This window comes from Lipophrys pholis (genome assembly GCF_963383615.2).
Source record: "Lipophrys pholis genome assembly, chromosome: 1".
NCBI classification, from domain to species: Eukaryota; Metazoa; Chordata; class Actinopteri; order Blenniiformes; family Blenniidae; genus Lipophrys; species Lipophrys pholis.
Genome location: NC_137635.1, coordinates 1,481,060 through 1,497,957, shown reverse-complemented (window position 1 = coordinate 1,497,957; position 16,898 = coordinate 1,481,060). Strand labels below are relative to the sequence as shown.

General features: G+C 45.8%; 1 protein-coding gene across 5 annotated transcripts in view; it reads left to right on the top strand.

The window, feature by feature from the left end:
• The first annotated feature begins 12,257 nt into the window (after window positions 1–12,257).
• tcf7l2 (transcription factor 7 like 2) overlaps window positions 12,258–16,898 on the top strand; it is a 60,875-nt gene continuing 56,234 nt past the window's right edge. For all 5 annotated transcript variants that reach the window (XM_080472551.1, XM_080472550.1, XM_080472549.1 and 2 more), the window contains exon 1: window positions 12,258–12,353. In XM_080472551.1, coding sequence (XP_080328677.1) covers window positions 12,261–12,353 — 93 coding nt within the window. In that variant the 5' untranslated portion in view covers window positions 12,258–12,260. The remainder of the gene's footprint in view (window positions 12,354–16,898) is intronic.

Below are 16,898 nucleotides of genomic sequence, written 5' to 3'. Positions count from 1 at the left end.
TGTATTTTCAAGAGTAGAACCACCATCACTGGCAGGAAGGCTTGATTGATGGACACACCACTTTGATGGTTGCCAAAGATATGAAGTTTTCTCGTGGCCAACATCCATATTTAACCTGAGGATGTTCCGTGTCTCTAAATGTATTTCCAGTTTCATTTTTCCCACAATGTGTGGCTGTACACAAGGGCACATTGAAATTTGGGGCGTGTGTCCTTTTAGCGTGCTTTACAAACCGGTTGGCTGGCAGACCTGGGGATGGAGGTGTGGGAGGGGCACCGGAGGGGGGTCGGATTCTGGGTGTGTGTGAGTGAGGGGGTGAGATCGACGGGATATGTGGGAAGGAAGGGCTTGCTGTCAGCCAGCTGGACCTCTTAATCCTACAGCCTTGGGGAAAGGGTGTGTGTGTGTGTGTGTGTGTGTGTGTGTGTGTGTGTGTGTGTGTGTGTGTGTGTGTGTGTGTGTGTGTGTGTGTGTGTGTGTTTCGTACAGATTTGTCAATTTTAGCACACCTCTGCTCCACTCTGTGGCCCAGCTGAGCCCACTGTGTGTTTCTGCTGTGGCGAGACACAACCAGGACTTCACTGTGTTTACTGTAGTCCTCGCTTTAACGACACACTGTATATTTATGTCGAGACGACACAGCCTCTCGCCCCCTTGATGTCAGAGAGGAATGGAGGGGGGGGGGGGGGGGGTATGGGGGGTTGGTGCGAGCTGGAAGTGGAGGGGCTGTCCCGCGTTGCCGGTTGAGGTTGAGTGGGGAGAGAGAGAGAGAGCGATGTAGGGATGAAGGGGAAGTTATAAGGGCAACAAACACTGCCAGCAACCCCCCCCCCCCCCCCCCAGATCCACCCCATCCCATCCCATTCACTTGCCTGCCTACACTCCCGGCCCCTCTGAGCATCAAGCGCCTGCCCTCTGAAACTTGTGTGCATGCACTTTATCCCCTGCTACGTCACACTGCAACTAACCGGCTGATTGCATCACCCCCTTGTCATTCATTAGAACACAAAACATGCTATTTAGCCACATTCCATGCAAGCTTTCTCTCTCTCTTTTTTTTTTTTTAACCCCCTCCTCCCGAGCATCCTCTCCTGCTCTTTCTGCCTCTCTCTCCCTGCCCCGCTCTCTCTCTCTTTTGGCGTAGACTTTTGCATATATAACAGGCTGGCAGGCTAAGAGCTTGGGACTTCCCCACGCCACACTCCAAGCCTTTGATCCTTTGCTTTGGAGGTAACATCAAAAGGAGAGGCATAGAAAGGCAGCTACTACTGTGAAGTTCAATGTTCAACTTGATGGCTTGGCTGAGGGCTTTTTTTTTTTTTTTTTTTTTCCCCCACTCTCCTCCTCCTCCCCTCCTTCTCCCTCACCTCCCTCCTCCCGCTGCTCCCTCGATCCCTTCGCTGCATCCCTCAGCTGACAAAAACACACAGTTTGTAGCCAAGGGTTTTTTTTTTTGTGTGCCTCTGACCTCACCTCCATAGAACCTCTCTGACATAAAACAAGATCTCATCCCCCCATAAAAACTAGGTATACACATGGTGTACAGAAGGATTCAGACATTTCTTTCTTGACACTGAGGTAAAAGGTACAGATCCAGTGCCTGGCCCTTTTTTTTTTTGTTCCACTCTCTGTGTGGGAAGCATCCAGCATCCTATATTGCAGCGTGTTGCATCAATGCCAAGCTAGGCCCTGAGGTTGATAGGTTAGCAGGAGGAAAAGGGCATCACACCACATTGTTTTCTGCACGCCCTTTCTGCAAAGAACCGGTGTCGAGCCAGTTTTAGGGCCACTCCAAACCGCATGTCGGGTGACCCTGAAAACCTCCACACACCTTTCAGATATCAAGTCGTGGGTGTCTGGGTCACCCCTCTGTCTGCACTCAAACCGATGATCCATCACAAGCCACGGTCGGCCTGCTTGCATGGAGGTGAGAGAGGAGGAGGAGGGCCTTAAACTTCTATTTCTATCTCTTTGTTTTCCACTTGTTGTTTAGCTATTTCTGTCACTTTACATGTGTACAGCCCAATGCAGCGTTATCACTGCCACCTTAGAGCGAATGTCTGGATTTGTTCGCCCTTGTATTTATGCAGCAGTGCATCTCCCTACTACCTCTGAGAGCTTTTCACTCCAGCCCCGTCTGTAAACATGTGTGATTTTCATCAGTGTCGATTGGCGTGTCTTCTAAACTTGTTCAGAGACCGCCAGCTGAACTCGTGTCTCTACGGCACCATTTCTTTTTCCCTCATTGTGAGGAAGGGAGAATGTCAGAAAATGCTCAGAGGAGGAAAAAAAGACCTTTTCTCAGCTTTTTTTATTTTTTTCTCCTTCATCTCCTTTGGTTGTTGTGTTGACTCCGGTCGCCTCAAGCTTGCAATCAGTCGTCGAGAGGAAAACAAACGATTTCATAATGAACGCCTCAACCGAGTTTCTTATGCAAACTCTCTAAATTAAGGAAGTAGCAGATGAAGCCATGCGTTCGAGGTCAGAACCAGATTCTCCTGTGGTGTTGTCAGCCGTATTTAAATGACACAGACTTGATAAGGCGATCTAGAAAGCCGAGGTGCTTCACTAAATGCTTTTTCTTTATACGTTTCCCTGTCTGACGATGCCAATTAGCAAAGGCGTGTGGCCTGCTTTTCTTCTCCTCTTTCTCTTTCCCTCTCTCTCTCTCCTGCTCCAGCTCTCTTTCTAGATAGACACTGTCTCTATCCTGCCCCTGCGCTCACACACACACACACACACACACACACACACACACACACACACACACACACACACACACACACACACACACACACACACACACACACACACACACACACACAGACAGATATATATACACACTGCTGTACACACATTTGGTGTATCATTAGCTTAGTGTGCGGGGAGGCGTGCGAGCCTGGGCTCTCTCCTGCCTTATCTCCATGTCAATCACAGCGTGTGTGTGAACATCAGTTGTAATGATCTCCATCCAGTCTGTCGGTGCGTGTTAGCGCCTGGCTTCCCTCGCCCCCGGAGCAAGCCGTTCCCTAGCTAATAGATGCAAAATTAAGCTGATCAATAGATGGCCTCAGCTCATTATTGACATGTTATCGCGGCGTGGGATTTTTGTCCGGGGGTTTGTTTTTAGAGAGCTAACCAGAGATCCAAGACAGGAGGAGCAAAAAAAAGAAGAAGAAGAAAAAAAAAAAGTTGGCGATCTTCACCAAATGGTTCAGGTCACTTTATTTCAGCCCTGCAATGATATTCCATTACGCTAATGTATTCTTACTCAATCCTCGGCATGTAATATTTTCAATGCTAAAGCCTCACTGGAAGTGTAATCACCGGCTCAGTGGTAGGAAATGAGATGGAGACTTTGTAAAACGCCATATTAAAGATTCATCAATAATTGGCATGTGTGCTGCTGTTTGTGTTGCGGGGGAGGGGGGGTGGAGGGGCTCTTATGGACGGATCACCACGTGATGGAGCTAAGTGGTAATTAACTATGAGAGAGGTCTGTACGTCTTTTTGAGCCTGTGTTTGTAGCTATGTGTGTGTGTGTGTGTGGGTATTCATGAAGATTCATGCGCGTGCAGCAGCGTGTCGGGGAAGTGGGGCCGCGGAGGGGTGAGGTTAACGGGGCTGCATCACTGACAGAGTTGATTTGAAGGTGATCTGGGGCCGTGTGGTCAGGTCATCAATAGATGGGGGGGGGGGGGCTGGGGGACTGGAGACCTCGTCACACAACCGCCTCCCCTGACCCTCTTCAGGTCTTATTGTCTCGTGAGCATCACCCATTTTAATGAGCTCCAATAACCAAGTCCTTATTACTTATTTATTCATTAAGCCACCGTGGCAAAGCGGCAGTACCCCACTGAGCAAGTGCGCATGTAATTGGTTGTGTGGGATTTTTTTTTTCTTCTTCTCGTTCATGGATGATATCATAGTAAATACTCTTTTTCAGCAACAGTAATAAGTTACTTTCAAGCTAATTGAACCCAAAATAGATATTTTAAAGCAGATGATTTACTCTGGTCTGTTGGGTTACAGAGCCATAACCTGAAACCATATTTGAGATTTGAGTTGATACCCTTAAAATCCTGAGCTTTCGGTATGCTGAGGGAGTCGGTCTCATGAATATGGAAGCTGAACTGCTTCAAGGTGTATGTGCGAGTGTGAAAGAGACACAAAACAGGCAAAGTGTTTGTTGGTTTCGTATGATTCTTTTGTGAAGATTAATTGCCTGGTGGTATGTGTGTGTGATGCCTTCAACATAATGCTTTCTGATTGATGAATGTGTGTAGGTGGAAGTGTGTGATAGCGTGCAGTGTTTTCAGAATATCGGAAGTCTTTGTGAAGCCTGAGAGTCTACACATTTTCTCCCTCTGAGGCATGTTTCATAGCTTCCTTATATCCAGTCTACCGTTTAACTAATTCATAGTGAACTCTCGCAGAACAAAACCAGACACCCAACATCAAGGGCAGCGTTCAGCCCTCCTCCAGCACAATACCAAATACAGCATTCTCCAGCAGAACGTGGGCGCTGCAATCAGCTTACTTTTCTCCCTTAGCAGAGCTCAGCTGCTGTTCACCTTTTTAACTCTCCCCTCCACACCCCTGAGCCTGCTTCCTGCAAACAAAGGTAAGCGTGTAGCGAGCGTACCAGTTGCCCAACCTCTTCTCCTTCCGCCCCCTGGCCTGGCCTTGCATAAGGGACTCAGACACACCTAGGCCTGCAGACGTGCCTCCGTGTAGCCTCTAAGTAGGTCAGTGTGCATGAGACTCCAAGCAGGAAGGTCCAGGACCTGGTCTTTGGCCTGTCAGTCTGTCGGGCTACTTCCACTGAGTCGGAGGTCTTCAGCGAACTGCCAGTAACAATGAACCAATGAGAATTAGTCAGAATATCACAATAACTGTAAATACTCCAACTGAGGCAAAAGATCCCTCCCTAGATTTCAATCATATTTTGTTCTTGCTTCATCGAGTTGATGCATGACATTATGTGTTGTAGCCTACAAAACGATTTAAAAAGAAATAAAAAAAAAAGAAAATGAACGTAGCAAATAGAAATGCAACTTTTACTGTTTCAAACATTTCACCCTCGATCCAAGATTACTTTTTCCTTCTCAGGAGCACGTGCTCAAAACACAACCAGTAAATCCAGTTGCTCTTGATTGCGTACATGACGATATCTGATTACACGGCAGACTAAAGTAGAGGCACTCGTTCATCTTGTTCATTCTGATAGAGTTTGTAAAAATCACCTGTAGTGTTTTGTATAATCTGTAATCTTCTGCAGGTCAGTGTTCAGAGGTTCTCTGCTTTTGTCTTCTACCATTTCTTGTATTTTGTAATCAGTCTCAGAAGGTATTGTTAAACTTTTCACAAGTTTCATTATGAGTGTGTTATCTGTTGGGGTCTTTTGGAAGATCATTTTGAGGCTATTCTTGTTAACCAATCTTCTTGGATGATGCGTCTCACTGGAGTGGTAGAGAGGGTCGTATCTGAATCAGATGTTTGCTGGTTCAATCCCCTATCTCCCCCGAACGAAAATGTCCTTGAGCAAGACTAGAAGTACTCCCTAAAAATCAGTGGAGCATGTTGGATGGCAGCCGTTACCATTGCTGTGTCAGTATGTGTATGAATGGATGAAGGTGGCTAACAAAGTGCTATTAAAGTGATATCCATTTTCCACTGTTCTGTTGTTACATACACACATATATAACACTTCTATGCTCATGATGAAAACTAGTGGTGTAACAATGCCAATAAAGGAGCATTAGATAATATATTTATAAAGCAATTATGAGTAAATGGTACAAGTCAATTTATCACTATCCCATTTATTACTATTTCAGTAACCCGCCTAATATCAGGTAACCTGCTCCTGTTTGTCACCCAGCTCATAATGAAAGCTCCTCAGAGCCCAGGGTTATATTTGTATTTGAAACAAAAGGAAGTGGAAGAGTCACTCAGATAGAAGTGCAGTTCTGTGAAACAGGGGGAACACCTGAAAGAAAAGGCATTCTGCTGCAGAGCCCGATGCTAAAGGTGCCAGAGTGCCTGTTCATTAGCGGGCCTGATGGAAGACTAGCCATCTCCTGCTGGCCTTCACCCTCCCTGCCACTATTTATAGAGCAGCCAAGAGATCCTCTTAATGACACAGGACAGTGGCAAAGGTGGGAGGAGGGTGTGCAAAAGTCAGAAATGGAACGCTGTTTACTTTCTGAGACTTGCTGCGAAGTTGGCAGATCTTGGAATGCAGACATGTCACCCATACACCTCCTTCTTGTGAACTTTATAGCTATATCCAGGTGTGTGTAGTCACTGCTTCAGCGTCTCACCATTCACTCAGTTTTATTGAAGGTAGTGATGTGCATTTTTGCTAAACGTTTGACGAGTGGACAGTCAGGCCTCCTTGTGATTCTTGCGGGGAGATTTGTCGACTGTGTGTTGTGCAATCCTTTGAAACTTTCCGGTCAATCAGCTGTTGTTTGAACAGCACATTTGTCCACACCTGCTAAGTAAACAGTGTCAGAGCAAAGCTATACTTATCTCATGAACTGCTGTTTAAGCCAGTACAACTAACTTCCAGAGCAGGCCTGATAAATATATGTCCATGGACGTATAACGAAAGGCCACAAAACACATCAGTTACAAAAACACGATCAATTCCTCCGTTTTGGTTTTTTTTGTGTCAAAGACTGCAATACTATATTCTTAACAATGGTAGTTTCACGTGTATTTTTTCAGCCTCGTTTTAAGGTTGTGAACAGAGTGTGAGTTGGGTGGAGAGCAAGGCGAGGTCACATGCTCATTCTCCCTGTGGTTAAAGAAAAAAAGGCTTTATATGAAAGTGTCAGGTTGAGTTTTTCTGCAAGAAAGATGGAGAGAAGGGGAGTTTGAGTGTTGAGGTGGAGATTTCTGGCAAAAGGGGGGCGAGGGGTAGGAGGTGGGGAGGGAAGGTTTTGGATCAGGTCGGCGGCCCCAATGCTGTCAGGGCCAGTGGAACCCCCAAGCGGTTCTGGCTTTGGAGTAAATATGGGCCCAGCGGACCCTTTCCCGCCCCAGGGCACACAAACCCCAGGCCTTCCCACATTTCACTTTTATTTTCCTGGTTGCAAAATGCCTCTGGCTATCAGAGCAGGTGGGGTGCTTTTTTTTTTTTTTTTTTTTTCTTTAATATTTACTCATAAAATGTGCATTAGTAGAACTAAAGCAGCCATGATGGGCCCCGCTTGTGTTGGTTAACTTTTTCCCAATTTTGTCAAGGAACTCTCGCTTTTCTTCCTCACCCAATCCCCTGAAGGAATTTCCTGTATGAAGAAAGAGAGATAGCAAACCATCATATTAGCCCTTTGAGCTTTCTGTTACTGTGAGGGTGTAACTTGGAGCTGGTCCCTCAATTACAGAAAATTATTTTCCCCTCCTTAATAAATTACATGTTTGTATACACGTGTGGTTATTACTTTTTTTGCACCTACAAGTGAGGACAAAGACTTGCAACGTTATCCAGAACAGATCTAGACAATATGCTCAGCTCTCGTTTTTTAAAGGGATAAAATTGTAGTCAAACTGGAAGGACTAATCTCTTAAGCTCAGCACAGTTTACTCGCAGAGCTTTGAGTGGGCTCCTCTTACTAGCCTTGATCATTTCAGACTTAAATAAAGCTCTTTATAGTAGCGGTCTGATTGGTGTAATCTGCAAGCTGTCAATCCCATCTCTGAGCACTGTCCCCGAGGAGATGCTGGGCCTGTCGACCACGAGATGTTCAAGTATGGGTGAGCATTGTTGTTCAGGTGGGAATCAGTGACTGGGCACGGACAGCATGTTCGGGTTGGAGACGGGGGATCACTGCTGTTGTTCATGCATTAAGTGTATGCATACTCCGAGATGCCCACATAGAGCTATGTCATATATGTGATGTGAGGTGACCACAGATGGCTCAAAGATCTATTGGACTCTCTGGAGCAACACCCAGTATCCATATGCTGACTGTAAACCCAAGCTGCTGTCTGTCTGTCCTTCTGTGTCTGTCCCCCCCTCCGCTCTCACATTGCTCACATGGCTGAAATGTTTGATGGAGCCCCAGTGGCCCTCCTCATTTGTCTCATGGTCCTGTGCTGGAAAGTGGACCAGTATTCTGGAGCCACATTGGCACATAAGGAGCTCTGTTTGTTTGATTGGTCTCAAGCCCTCTGCTCTTAATCCAAAACAAAACGAACGGCTGCTGCTCCAGCCGCCAGGCCGCATGTGACAAACACATCAGATTGGGGGGGCCTGATGGAAAACAGCTTGGTTGTTGACGAAATATCCTGCACTCTCTGTGTTGGTCATTCACACTAAGAAAATTATGAGTAAGACTCCTTTCCCCCGTTGTCAGCAGCACATATTGACGTTAAGTTAATATTTGATCGCAAGTGGAGAAATAGGTTTATCTCTGGGAGGATCATAGTTGATAACTGGAGCCAGGGGGGGTTGTTTTGGGTCAAAGCACTTCTGTGCCAGTCTGCTGAATTAGTAACAACAGTGGTAGAAGTTGGTGTGTGGATGTGTGGAGATGATGTGTGAGAAGTCAGGATGCCCCCTCTGTTTGTCTCTAACTGTGACACTAAGACCAGGGCCCCAGCTTGTTTTCACCGTGATGACAGTCAATATGGATCTGGGTTAACACTCTGCAGCTCCCAACATGCCAAACCTGGGTACAGCAGCAGTCGATTACACATGGGTGAATGGCTCAACAGGCAAAGAACAAACACACACACATTGAATACAACCACAATTACTTAAGTAATTCACCAACATACAGAGAATTAGGCCTTAAAAATGCAAACATCTCCCAGCACTGTTGACAGAGATATCTCCTTAGCCATTGGGTAATTGAAATAAACGGCAAATAAAATAATCAATGTTCACATTGATTACCCCTTTAGTTATCCCCCAGTCCCAGTCTTGAATCCCATGCTTGGGAAAGCAGCAGACGACAGGGAAATCGGGACAGTGATGGTAAGTTCATCCCTCCGTAAGGATTTAGAGGACTCCCTTGTCTTTCACTTCATCAGAGACAATTGAGTCATTCAGCTCCCATTGTGGGGCTGGCCTGCGAGGAGGGGCGCAGGGTAGGGGAAGAGAACAGGAGGGACGTGGGGTTGGAAGGCTGAAAAGGAGAGGGTTGTGGACGAGGGGGGCGATGTCTGTTGCTCAACCCTGGAGCTGGAGTGCAACCACTGGGTGGCTCTGACAGGGTGGGGGTCTGTCAAGACGAGGGGGGGGCGTGGGGTTAGGCTGGTTAGTGTTTGTGTGTGTGTGTGTGTGTGTGTGGGGGGGGGGGGGGGGGGGCAAAGAAAGACAGAGGAGAAGAGAGAGTTATCCTGGAACTCCGGAGCAATTTGTCACATTGGAATGGCTCTTGAGTTACATGGGGGGCCCCCTCATAGCAGGGAAGTTTTCAGGTCGCAGAGTGGGGAACAGGGAGGGGCTTGGAGCCCCATAGAGGGGTCAGAGGTCACGGCCTACTCAAAGCCCAGGCAGTGTGTCCGTTAGCAGGGCAGACAGGCGGGTGGAGAGAAAGTGGCAGGAGGCCAGGAAGGGGGTGGTCGGAAAGCCCAGTGCCTGCCAAGGGTCCGTTTTCCTCAGCATGCCTATAAAACGTCCAGGAGAGATTAGTGTGTGCGAACATTTGCAATAGCAGAGTTGAAGTGGAGCCACTTGTCAGGGCATGCGCTGCAGCCGCCCCTCCCCTCGTCTTTTGGTGTCTCTCGTTACCACAGTGCCACACTCAGGGGTGTCACCTTCATGTTTCTCAGCCACCTCCTCAGAATGTCCGCCCGTCCGACCCCTCTCCCCGCTGCAGCTGTGTTTGAATATCGGCATGTGGGGGCATGTGCACATTTGCACGCGCCACGGCAGGGCTTTCCCATGGCTGGATTCACAATTCCCCTTTTCTCCAGCTCTGCCCTGTCTTCTCGCCCTCTGGCACCAGTGGACACAGTCTTGAATTACCTCATAGATGACAGCAGCCTCGTCACTCTCCTCCTCCTTTTAGTGTTACAACACCGCCCTCCTCTCCTCCTCTCTCCTCTTCATGGCAATTAATACCCAGTGTGGGGGGTCCATAAAAACACCACAAGACCTCAACTGTGGAGAGTTTACAACCTTTCCTTTTTCCACTTAAAGGACATACAAACAAGCATACACAAACCCAGTTTTTTTTGCAGTAAAATCTGTCTTTGGGTCATAAATGAGCACAAGCAGTGGAGAAACACCAGACTGGGAACAGTTTTTTTTTTTATTTCCACTACCATCTCTTACACGGCCTGTAACCGAGGACATGGAGTCAATAACTCCCTCCAGCGTCTAGCAGTGGTTGGCACCCCACAGTGAACTCCTCACTAATTACCACTGATTTAGACACAGTCTCAGGAAGGTTCATGACACACTCACTCTCTGAGCACACACACACACACACTCACACTCACACACTCACTTGTGGTCACCTTTGCAGGATTGCAACACAATGAAAATGCATTAAATGTACCTACATTTCCACGTGACGTGCCAAACTGCTGCCAGATCTCTGGACGCATGCTGACGGGTTTGTCACCACTATGTGATACCGGGTTTGATGAGAATGGCTGCTTACATAATTGTTGGAGTCCTATTACTGCAATGAAGCTTCTGATCTCAATCATTCTTAAAGCATAATTCTAGACCTCAGTGAGAAGGCCAACGAAAACCAGGGAAATGTTTGGTAATGTCCAAGGTCTGTATCACAATGGCTGCTCCAAGTCCAAACTCTCTCGTCATTGTGGTGGCTTGTCATAAAACAGCTTATATTATCCCCACTAGGTTTTAATGAGTGTCTGTAGCACTGAGGTTACAACATCTGCCTGTTACCCTCTTTTGCATTAACGAGCAGCAGCCATTGCTCCTGCTCTTTCATTTTCGTCTTTGAGACAAACCAGGTTTCACTGCCAGAATTTGGATTTTTAAAGTGTGCGGACCTCAAACGACCTTTCTCAGTCAAGTTTTTTTTATCGGATAGATTTTTCTGAATCAAACCTGTTGGTAATTGCGTACAAGTACAGAAAAAAAACAAACATCATTAACAATGCAAACTATTTCAGTGTAATGAAACTAAAAGCAACCAGTTCTCAGGGAGTCGTTGTTTGTACACCGTGTACAGCTGTTGCCTCTGTTGTAGATTCCCCCTGAGTCGTTTCCCCTCTTCGGACATTTCTGGGCCTTTTACCTCGCAGCTGAAACAGCTGCTGTGACCTCTTTTCCTCAAACAACTGTAGGTGGCTGTGACATTGATAAGCAGAGTTTGGACAACATACGGTAGCAAAGTCAAACACCATGCGTTCAGTGGGTGAAACATCTGTGGGGAGTTTTCTGCAGGGTCAACGAATGGCTTCCACTTTCGTGGCAGTCTACAGAAAACAGATCTCAGTCTTGGCAGATTGGGGTGTTTTTCATTTTTGTTTGGATTGTCAAAAGTTTTCATGGATGCTTTCGAAAAAGAAAAAAAGAAAAAACTATATCAGGTCAGCCAATGTCATCAAATTGAAAAAATAAGAGCTCCACCCATTTTATTACACAGACAGATGTTTCTCATGACCCTTGTTTCTGCTTATCTGTGTTTCTGTGCTCGTGAGTGTGTGTGTGAGGGTGGGTGAAAGACAGGCGGACTCCTGATAGAGGCCAAGTCAATCATTTATGGGAGCAGTCATGAGGTTTAGCCCCAGAGGAGCGTGTTGAGACGCCACGCTTGGTCGTCTTTATGGTTCCCAATAAAAGTCTGACAACAGTCACATTTATGACTTTGGGTCATCTTAAAGCCATAAGCCAAAATCCAACCCCAACTCATCATATGTGGGAGGAGTGCGACTAAATTTAAATCACCCACCTGCTGTTTAATAGAATGTTGATGACTATAGCTCATAATGAAAAACAACAAACACACAAAAGAAACCTAGTCACTAAAGCAAATGTTTTGTGTTGTATGTTTCTGGAAAATCAAATTACTTGATTCCCACAACTATCGTGTGCTCTCTCATGCATGCCCGAGGCCATCGTCACCTCATCTGCCATCCGCCTTAAGATTTTTATTTGCCTTTCTGAGTTTCCAACACCCCTACACGTGTCAAGAAATGTCGTCTCCCCTCGTTTTGTCTTACTTTTGATTTGTTCTTTTTGCCTTTTGCTTTCTGCATTGTTAACATGTTTTGTTTCTTTCTTTCCATTGTGTTTCCTTTCTGCCATTCAGTACCTACAGATGAAATGGCCCCTGCTAGATGTTCAACCAGGAGGTCTTCAAAGTAGACAAGCACTTAAAGATGCCAGGTCCCCGTCACCGGCACACATCGTTGTAAGTAACACCCCGCTCGGTACTTTTTCCCTCTTTCACCAGATGTTGCTTCACTCATGTCAAGGAAGAACAGTACGAATGAGCCCTGCTTTCTTGCTATTGTCAGTGTGGACTGGATAGGCACATTTGTTGGGTTTTACTGTTAAGTCTCTCATGTAGGCATTCATACATGTAGATTTCTGACAGACTTGTGGATTGTGGAAAGTTAACCTTTTCGTGGCTTTGGGATGGCCACTGTGTCTGGTGCAGTAGTTTTTGTTACTTGTAATCTCTTGTAATGTAAGAAATGGCAACTCCTCATTCCCAAAACTGGTCTCACATTGACAACTTGTTCATGAGAACGAGTGAAGGCCGGGCTGTTGGTGCACTGTCTTTGAGGAAAGCGTGGGCGTTCCTTCAACATTGATTACCCTATCCATGGAGTTGGAGGAGTGCTGGAGCAGGAGAGTTGGCTGGACAGCCATAGGGGCATATGCAGTCCGTGCTCATAACAAAGCATCCACCTCGGGCATGTCAATATCTAAGAGGCTAACGGCTCTAGAATGAGCGGTTGAATGTGAACTCCGTAGTTAGCCGAAGGCTTAAAGTTTTCTGGAGGTCAGTGGAAAGGTTGAACGTAGGGAAGTGTTCGTATGTGGTCACAGGGTTAGCGAGCCAGGAAAATCAATGGGAGTGGGGATTGAGCAGAATTAGCGAGGTGACCATTGGTGCCCCGGGCCATTATTGGCACAGTTGTTACTTCTGTTTTTGGAGTCGTACATCAACATATTGTTATGGAAATGAAAATTTGCGAATTCTGATAACGATTTGAGATGGAGAGCCTTCCAAGTTTGTGAGCTCATGAATACTGCATCTCTTGCAGTAGCAGTTCAGTGTGGGAGCTAATAAAGTCACGCCGGGACCCTTGTTGTTTATGCCCCTGGTGAAACAGCATGGTAAATTGTTGTTCCACGCACACACATTCACACGTACACACGCAGGGTGGTGATGATTTTTATCACACTGCTTACAGTGTCAAGATACATTGTCCCTCTGAGTCACATTTGATATTTGATCAGTTCCTTCAGTTTTATGGTCTGTCATAAATACCATCTGAAACAGTTACTCAAAAGTTGGCAAACCAAGGCCTCTTTGGTATTTTTCCCGTTTAAGTTAAGCACGTCTTAAAATAGCAGGAGTTGACAGGGCTGTTTATTTGAAACAGAAACCTTGTCAAAAGTTACGTTTAAGACAAAGAGCCGGTGATGACAGTGTTATTCTGAACAAAACAAGCTCTGCTCAGGCCCTCCTTATCTCCCCCTGCGATGCTGGTGTTATTTTTATACCAAAGAGTTCAGGGGCCTCTTCTTGCTCTTGTTATTTTCGGAGACGCTAAGAAATAGAATCCCGACTCCGATGAAGTCATTAAACTGGTCGTAGGCTGCTGAAGTTTGCAGGTAAATCGTTGAGGTTTTATCCTGATATGAGTCACAGAGCCGTAAATACTTTCAGCCTCACGTACACACAAACTCCCGCTGCACAGTTTACACAGCAACAGGAAAATATCACAGCTCTGACTTGTGCCAACGCATTACTGATGTCATGACGCATTTATGCACAGTTCTGTTTTGTTTTTTAAAAAATTATATTGCTCTGGTACAAATTGCCACACATTCCTATATATACATGCCGCTGTAATATTATAACTGACGGAGGGAGTCATGATACAACTTCCAGGAAGTCAGTCTAGTGTGCCGCACTGGAGCCAGGTAAAACAGCCAACACCGGCTCTTTATCACAAAACAGAAACTGGCTGAGAAACAAAAACAAACCTACAACAACAAAGATGGACTCCAGTAAAGCGGGAAGCCTGGACGTTAATCAAAGCAGGGAAATGGGAAGACTCTGCTCACATTCCGGTAAAATAAACAGATAAAAGAAATAAAATCATAAATGAGTCATTCATAATATGTAGGTGAAGTGCAAAGATACAAGGTCATGGCCATTGATATTAATAAAATAATTAGAATATTGTAAATGCTTAGTCATTTTACAGTTTTATGGCACGATGTTGCTTTTGAAAATTGCAGTTGCTTTTGTTTGGATAGGAGAACAATACAGTTTATCTCTTCATAGGTTGGCTACTAAAGAAGGTGTGGACAAAGATAAGCAGCACAGACTTGTGTTAAAGCGTGCGATGATTTTGAAAATATGTTGGTACAAAAAAGAACAAAAGATTTCCCTTTATTTTTCTTTAGATATGAATTTTCTGACCTGAATTGAATTGGTAATTTAGACCCAGAAAAAAAGAGACTTTGTTTTTACAGGGTTAACAGTTTGATTTGAAGATTAAATAGACCGTAGTTTTTTTTATTTTATGTCTCCAGGCTTCACTTCTAAGCAGAAAACTGAAGCCAAGGCAGATTGCAGAAGTGGGAGCGCTATTAAACACAAATTGTGATTAGTACTGACAGTGATCAATATGAGAGAATATATTGTAATATTTGTGGTCATATTGCCCAACCCCAGTGTGATCTGTTTGATAGAGTACACAGGCTGGTAAGATCAGAGACATTGCAGCATCGCTGCATAGGCACACAACAGGCTGTTAGTACAAGTGATGAAATTGAATGTGAAATGCAGCTTGTATTGTTGGCGCCGCTTCCATCCTGCTTCAGCATCCACCTCTGACTGAGAAGGAAGTGTGATCGAATGTTTCCCTGGTTTGCATCATACCGGCTGTCGTTCATATAGAAAAGACAGATTACTGTGTACAGCATTGTGAATTTCAATGATAACCCCACACGGACTCCCGGAGGTGTCACTCAATCGGTCAAGCTCTCTCTCTCTCTCTCTCTCTCTCTCTCTCTCTCTCTCTTTTTTTTCCTTCTTTCATTTCTACTACAGGATGTAATCCTGCATGTTCCTGTACGTGAGGCCTTTATCAATGGATGGGGCCGTAAACGGTAGTTTCCCTTTGTTTACAAATGGGAAGAAATATTCAAGCTCCGTGACCTCTGCCTACCTCGAGCGCCAGCAGGCTGCACTGGTAGTGATAAGAAGCTGTTGATTGGCCGGCCAGATAACGGCGATCTGATCCAAGTGACCCAGAGACGTTTGAAACAACAACAGAGAGACAGTTAGCGATAGAAGGAACGATCGGAGGATAACGCCTCGGAGAAAGTTGCAGCAGTGGAAGAGGATAGGAAAAAAAAAAGATGGGACAGGGACAGGGACAGGAACAGGGACAGAGACGCAGACAGCAGGTTTTTTTTTTTTTATTTCTGTCTGGGAGGGTCCGGGCGAGGTGGAGAGCTGGAGGATCAGCCGAGAAAAGGTGGAAGTGACCTCACGCAGGCTGGTCTTTCTGAGGGCACGCTGAATGCCCCTGTTTACCATGGCCTCAAAGGGGGCCACGCAGGACCTTTTTGAAGTGCCTGACCACCCCCGCAGGCAGCCTCAAAACCTGCCGCAGCTGAACTTTTATTCCATTGGCTGAAAGTTATTCAATATTTATCCACCTATTGATGTGTACTTTTTGAGGGAGAGATTCGAAGAAACATTTTTCTGCCTCGCAGAGCTCCCGAGGGAAAGATCATAAACAGTCCTGGCTTCGTCAACCCGCCTTTTATTGTGACGTTTTTTAATTTGACATTGTCAGCTTGAAGCTTCTGTGTGGATACTTAACAGCAGGAAGCAGCTTAAAGGTGCTTGATGAATTTCAGGATACGCACATTTCTGTCTTTTATCGGGTTCACACTTTATAATTTAGACAGTGATCATTGCATTAACCCAGTAACACAGCATACCCTACCAGCTTGTTTAGTAAATCCAGGGCTTAGGCTGTGTGTGTGTTGATAGCATCAACAATGCAGTGAAGGACTCAGCAGCAGTCCAGACTCATGTCGGTAATGTCATGACATCATTTGCCTGCAAGGTATTAAACCATCTCCTCTCACAGTTGTGTCTTTTCTCCACTTTTACATCCTGCAGCACCTTGGCAGTGACATTTGTAAACATTTTAAACACGAGGCATACCAATTGAATCACAGCTCTTAATTTGCTATTCTGGGAAATGAGGGAAAAAACTATGTTGAGAGTGTACACACACACACACACACACACACACACGCACACGCACACACACACACCACGCATGCACATACTGCTTTTTGACATCCTCGTGCACGCACACATGCACAGCCTTAGAGTCTAGAGTCTAGCCCTGGCCGAACAATGTCTCCATTGTTTCGTGGGCTTTCACTGGCAGCAGGGGACGGCTGGAGTGTTAACCATTTCCCAACTGCACTTCTGTGTGTGTGTGTGTGTGTGTGTGTGTGTGTGTGTGTGTGTGTGTGTGTGTGTGTGTGTGTGTGTGTGTGTGTGTGTGTGTGTGTGTGTGTGTGTGTGTGTGTGTGTGTGTGTGTGTGTGTGTGTGTGTGTGTGTGTTGGAGGTAGTGAAGCAAGGGCCCGGGGATGAGGAGAGGGAGGGTACTCGCTGGAAATGTATGGTAATTAGTGCAGAGGAAGTGATGGAATCTGGCCATTTTTACAGCGTGCAAGACC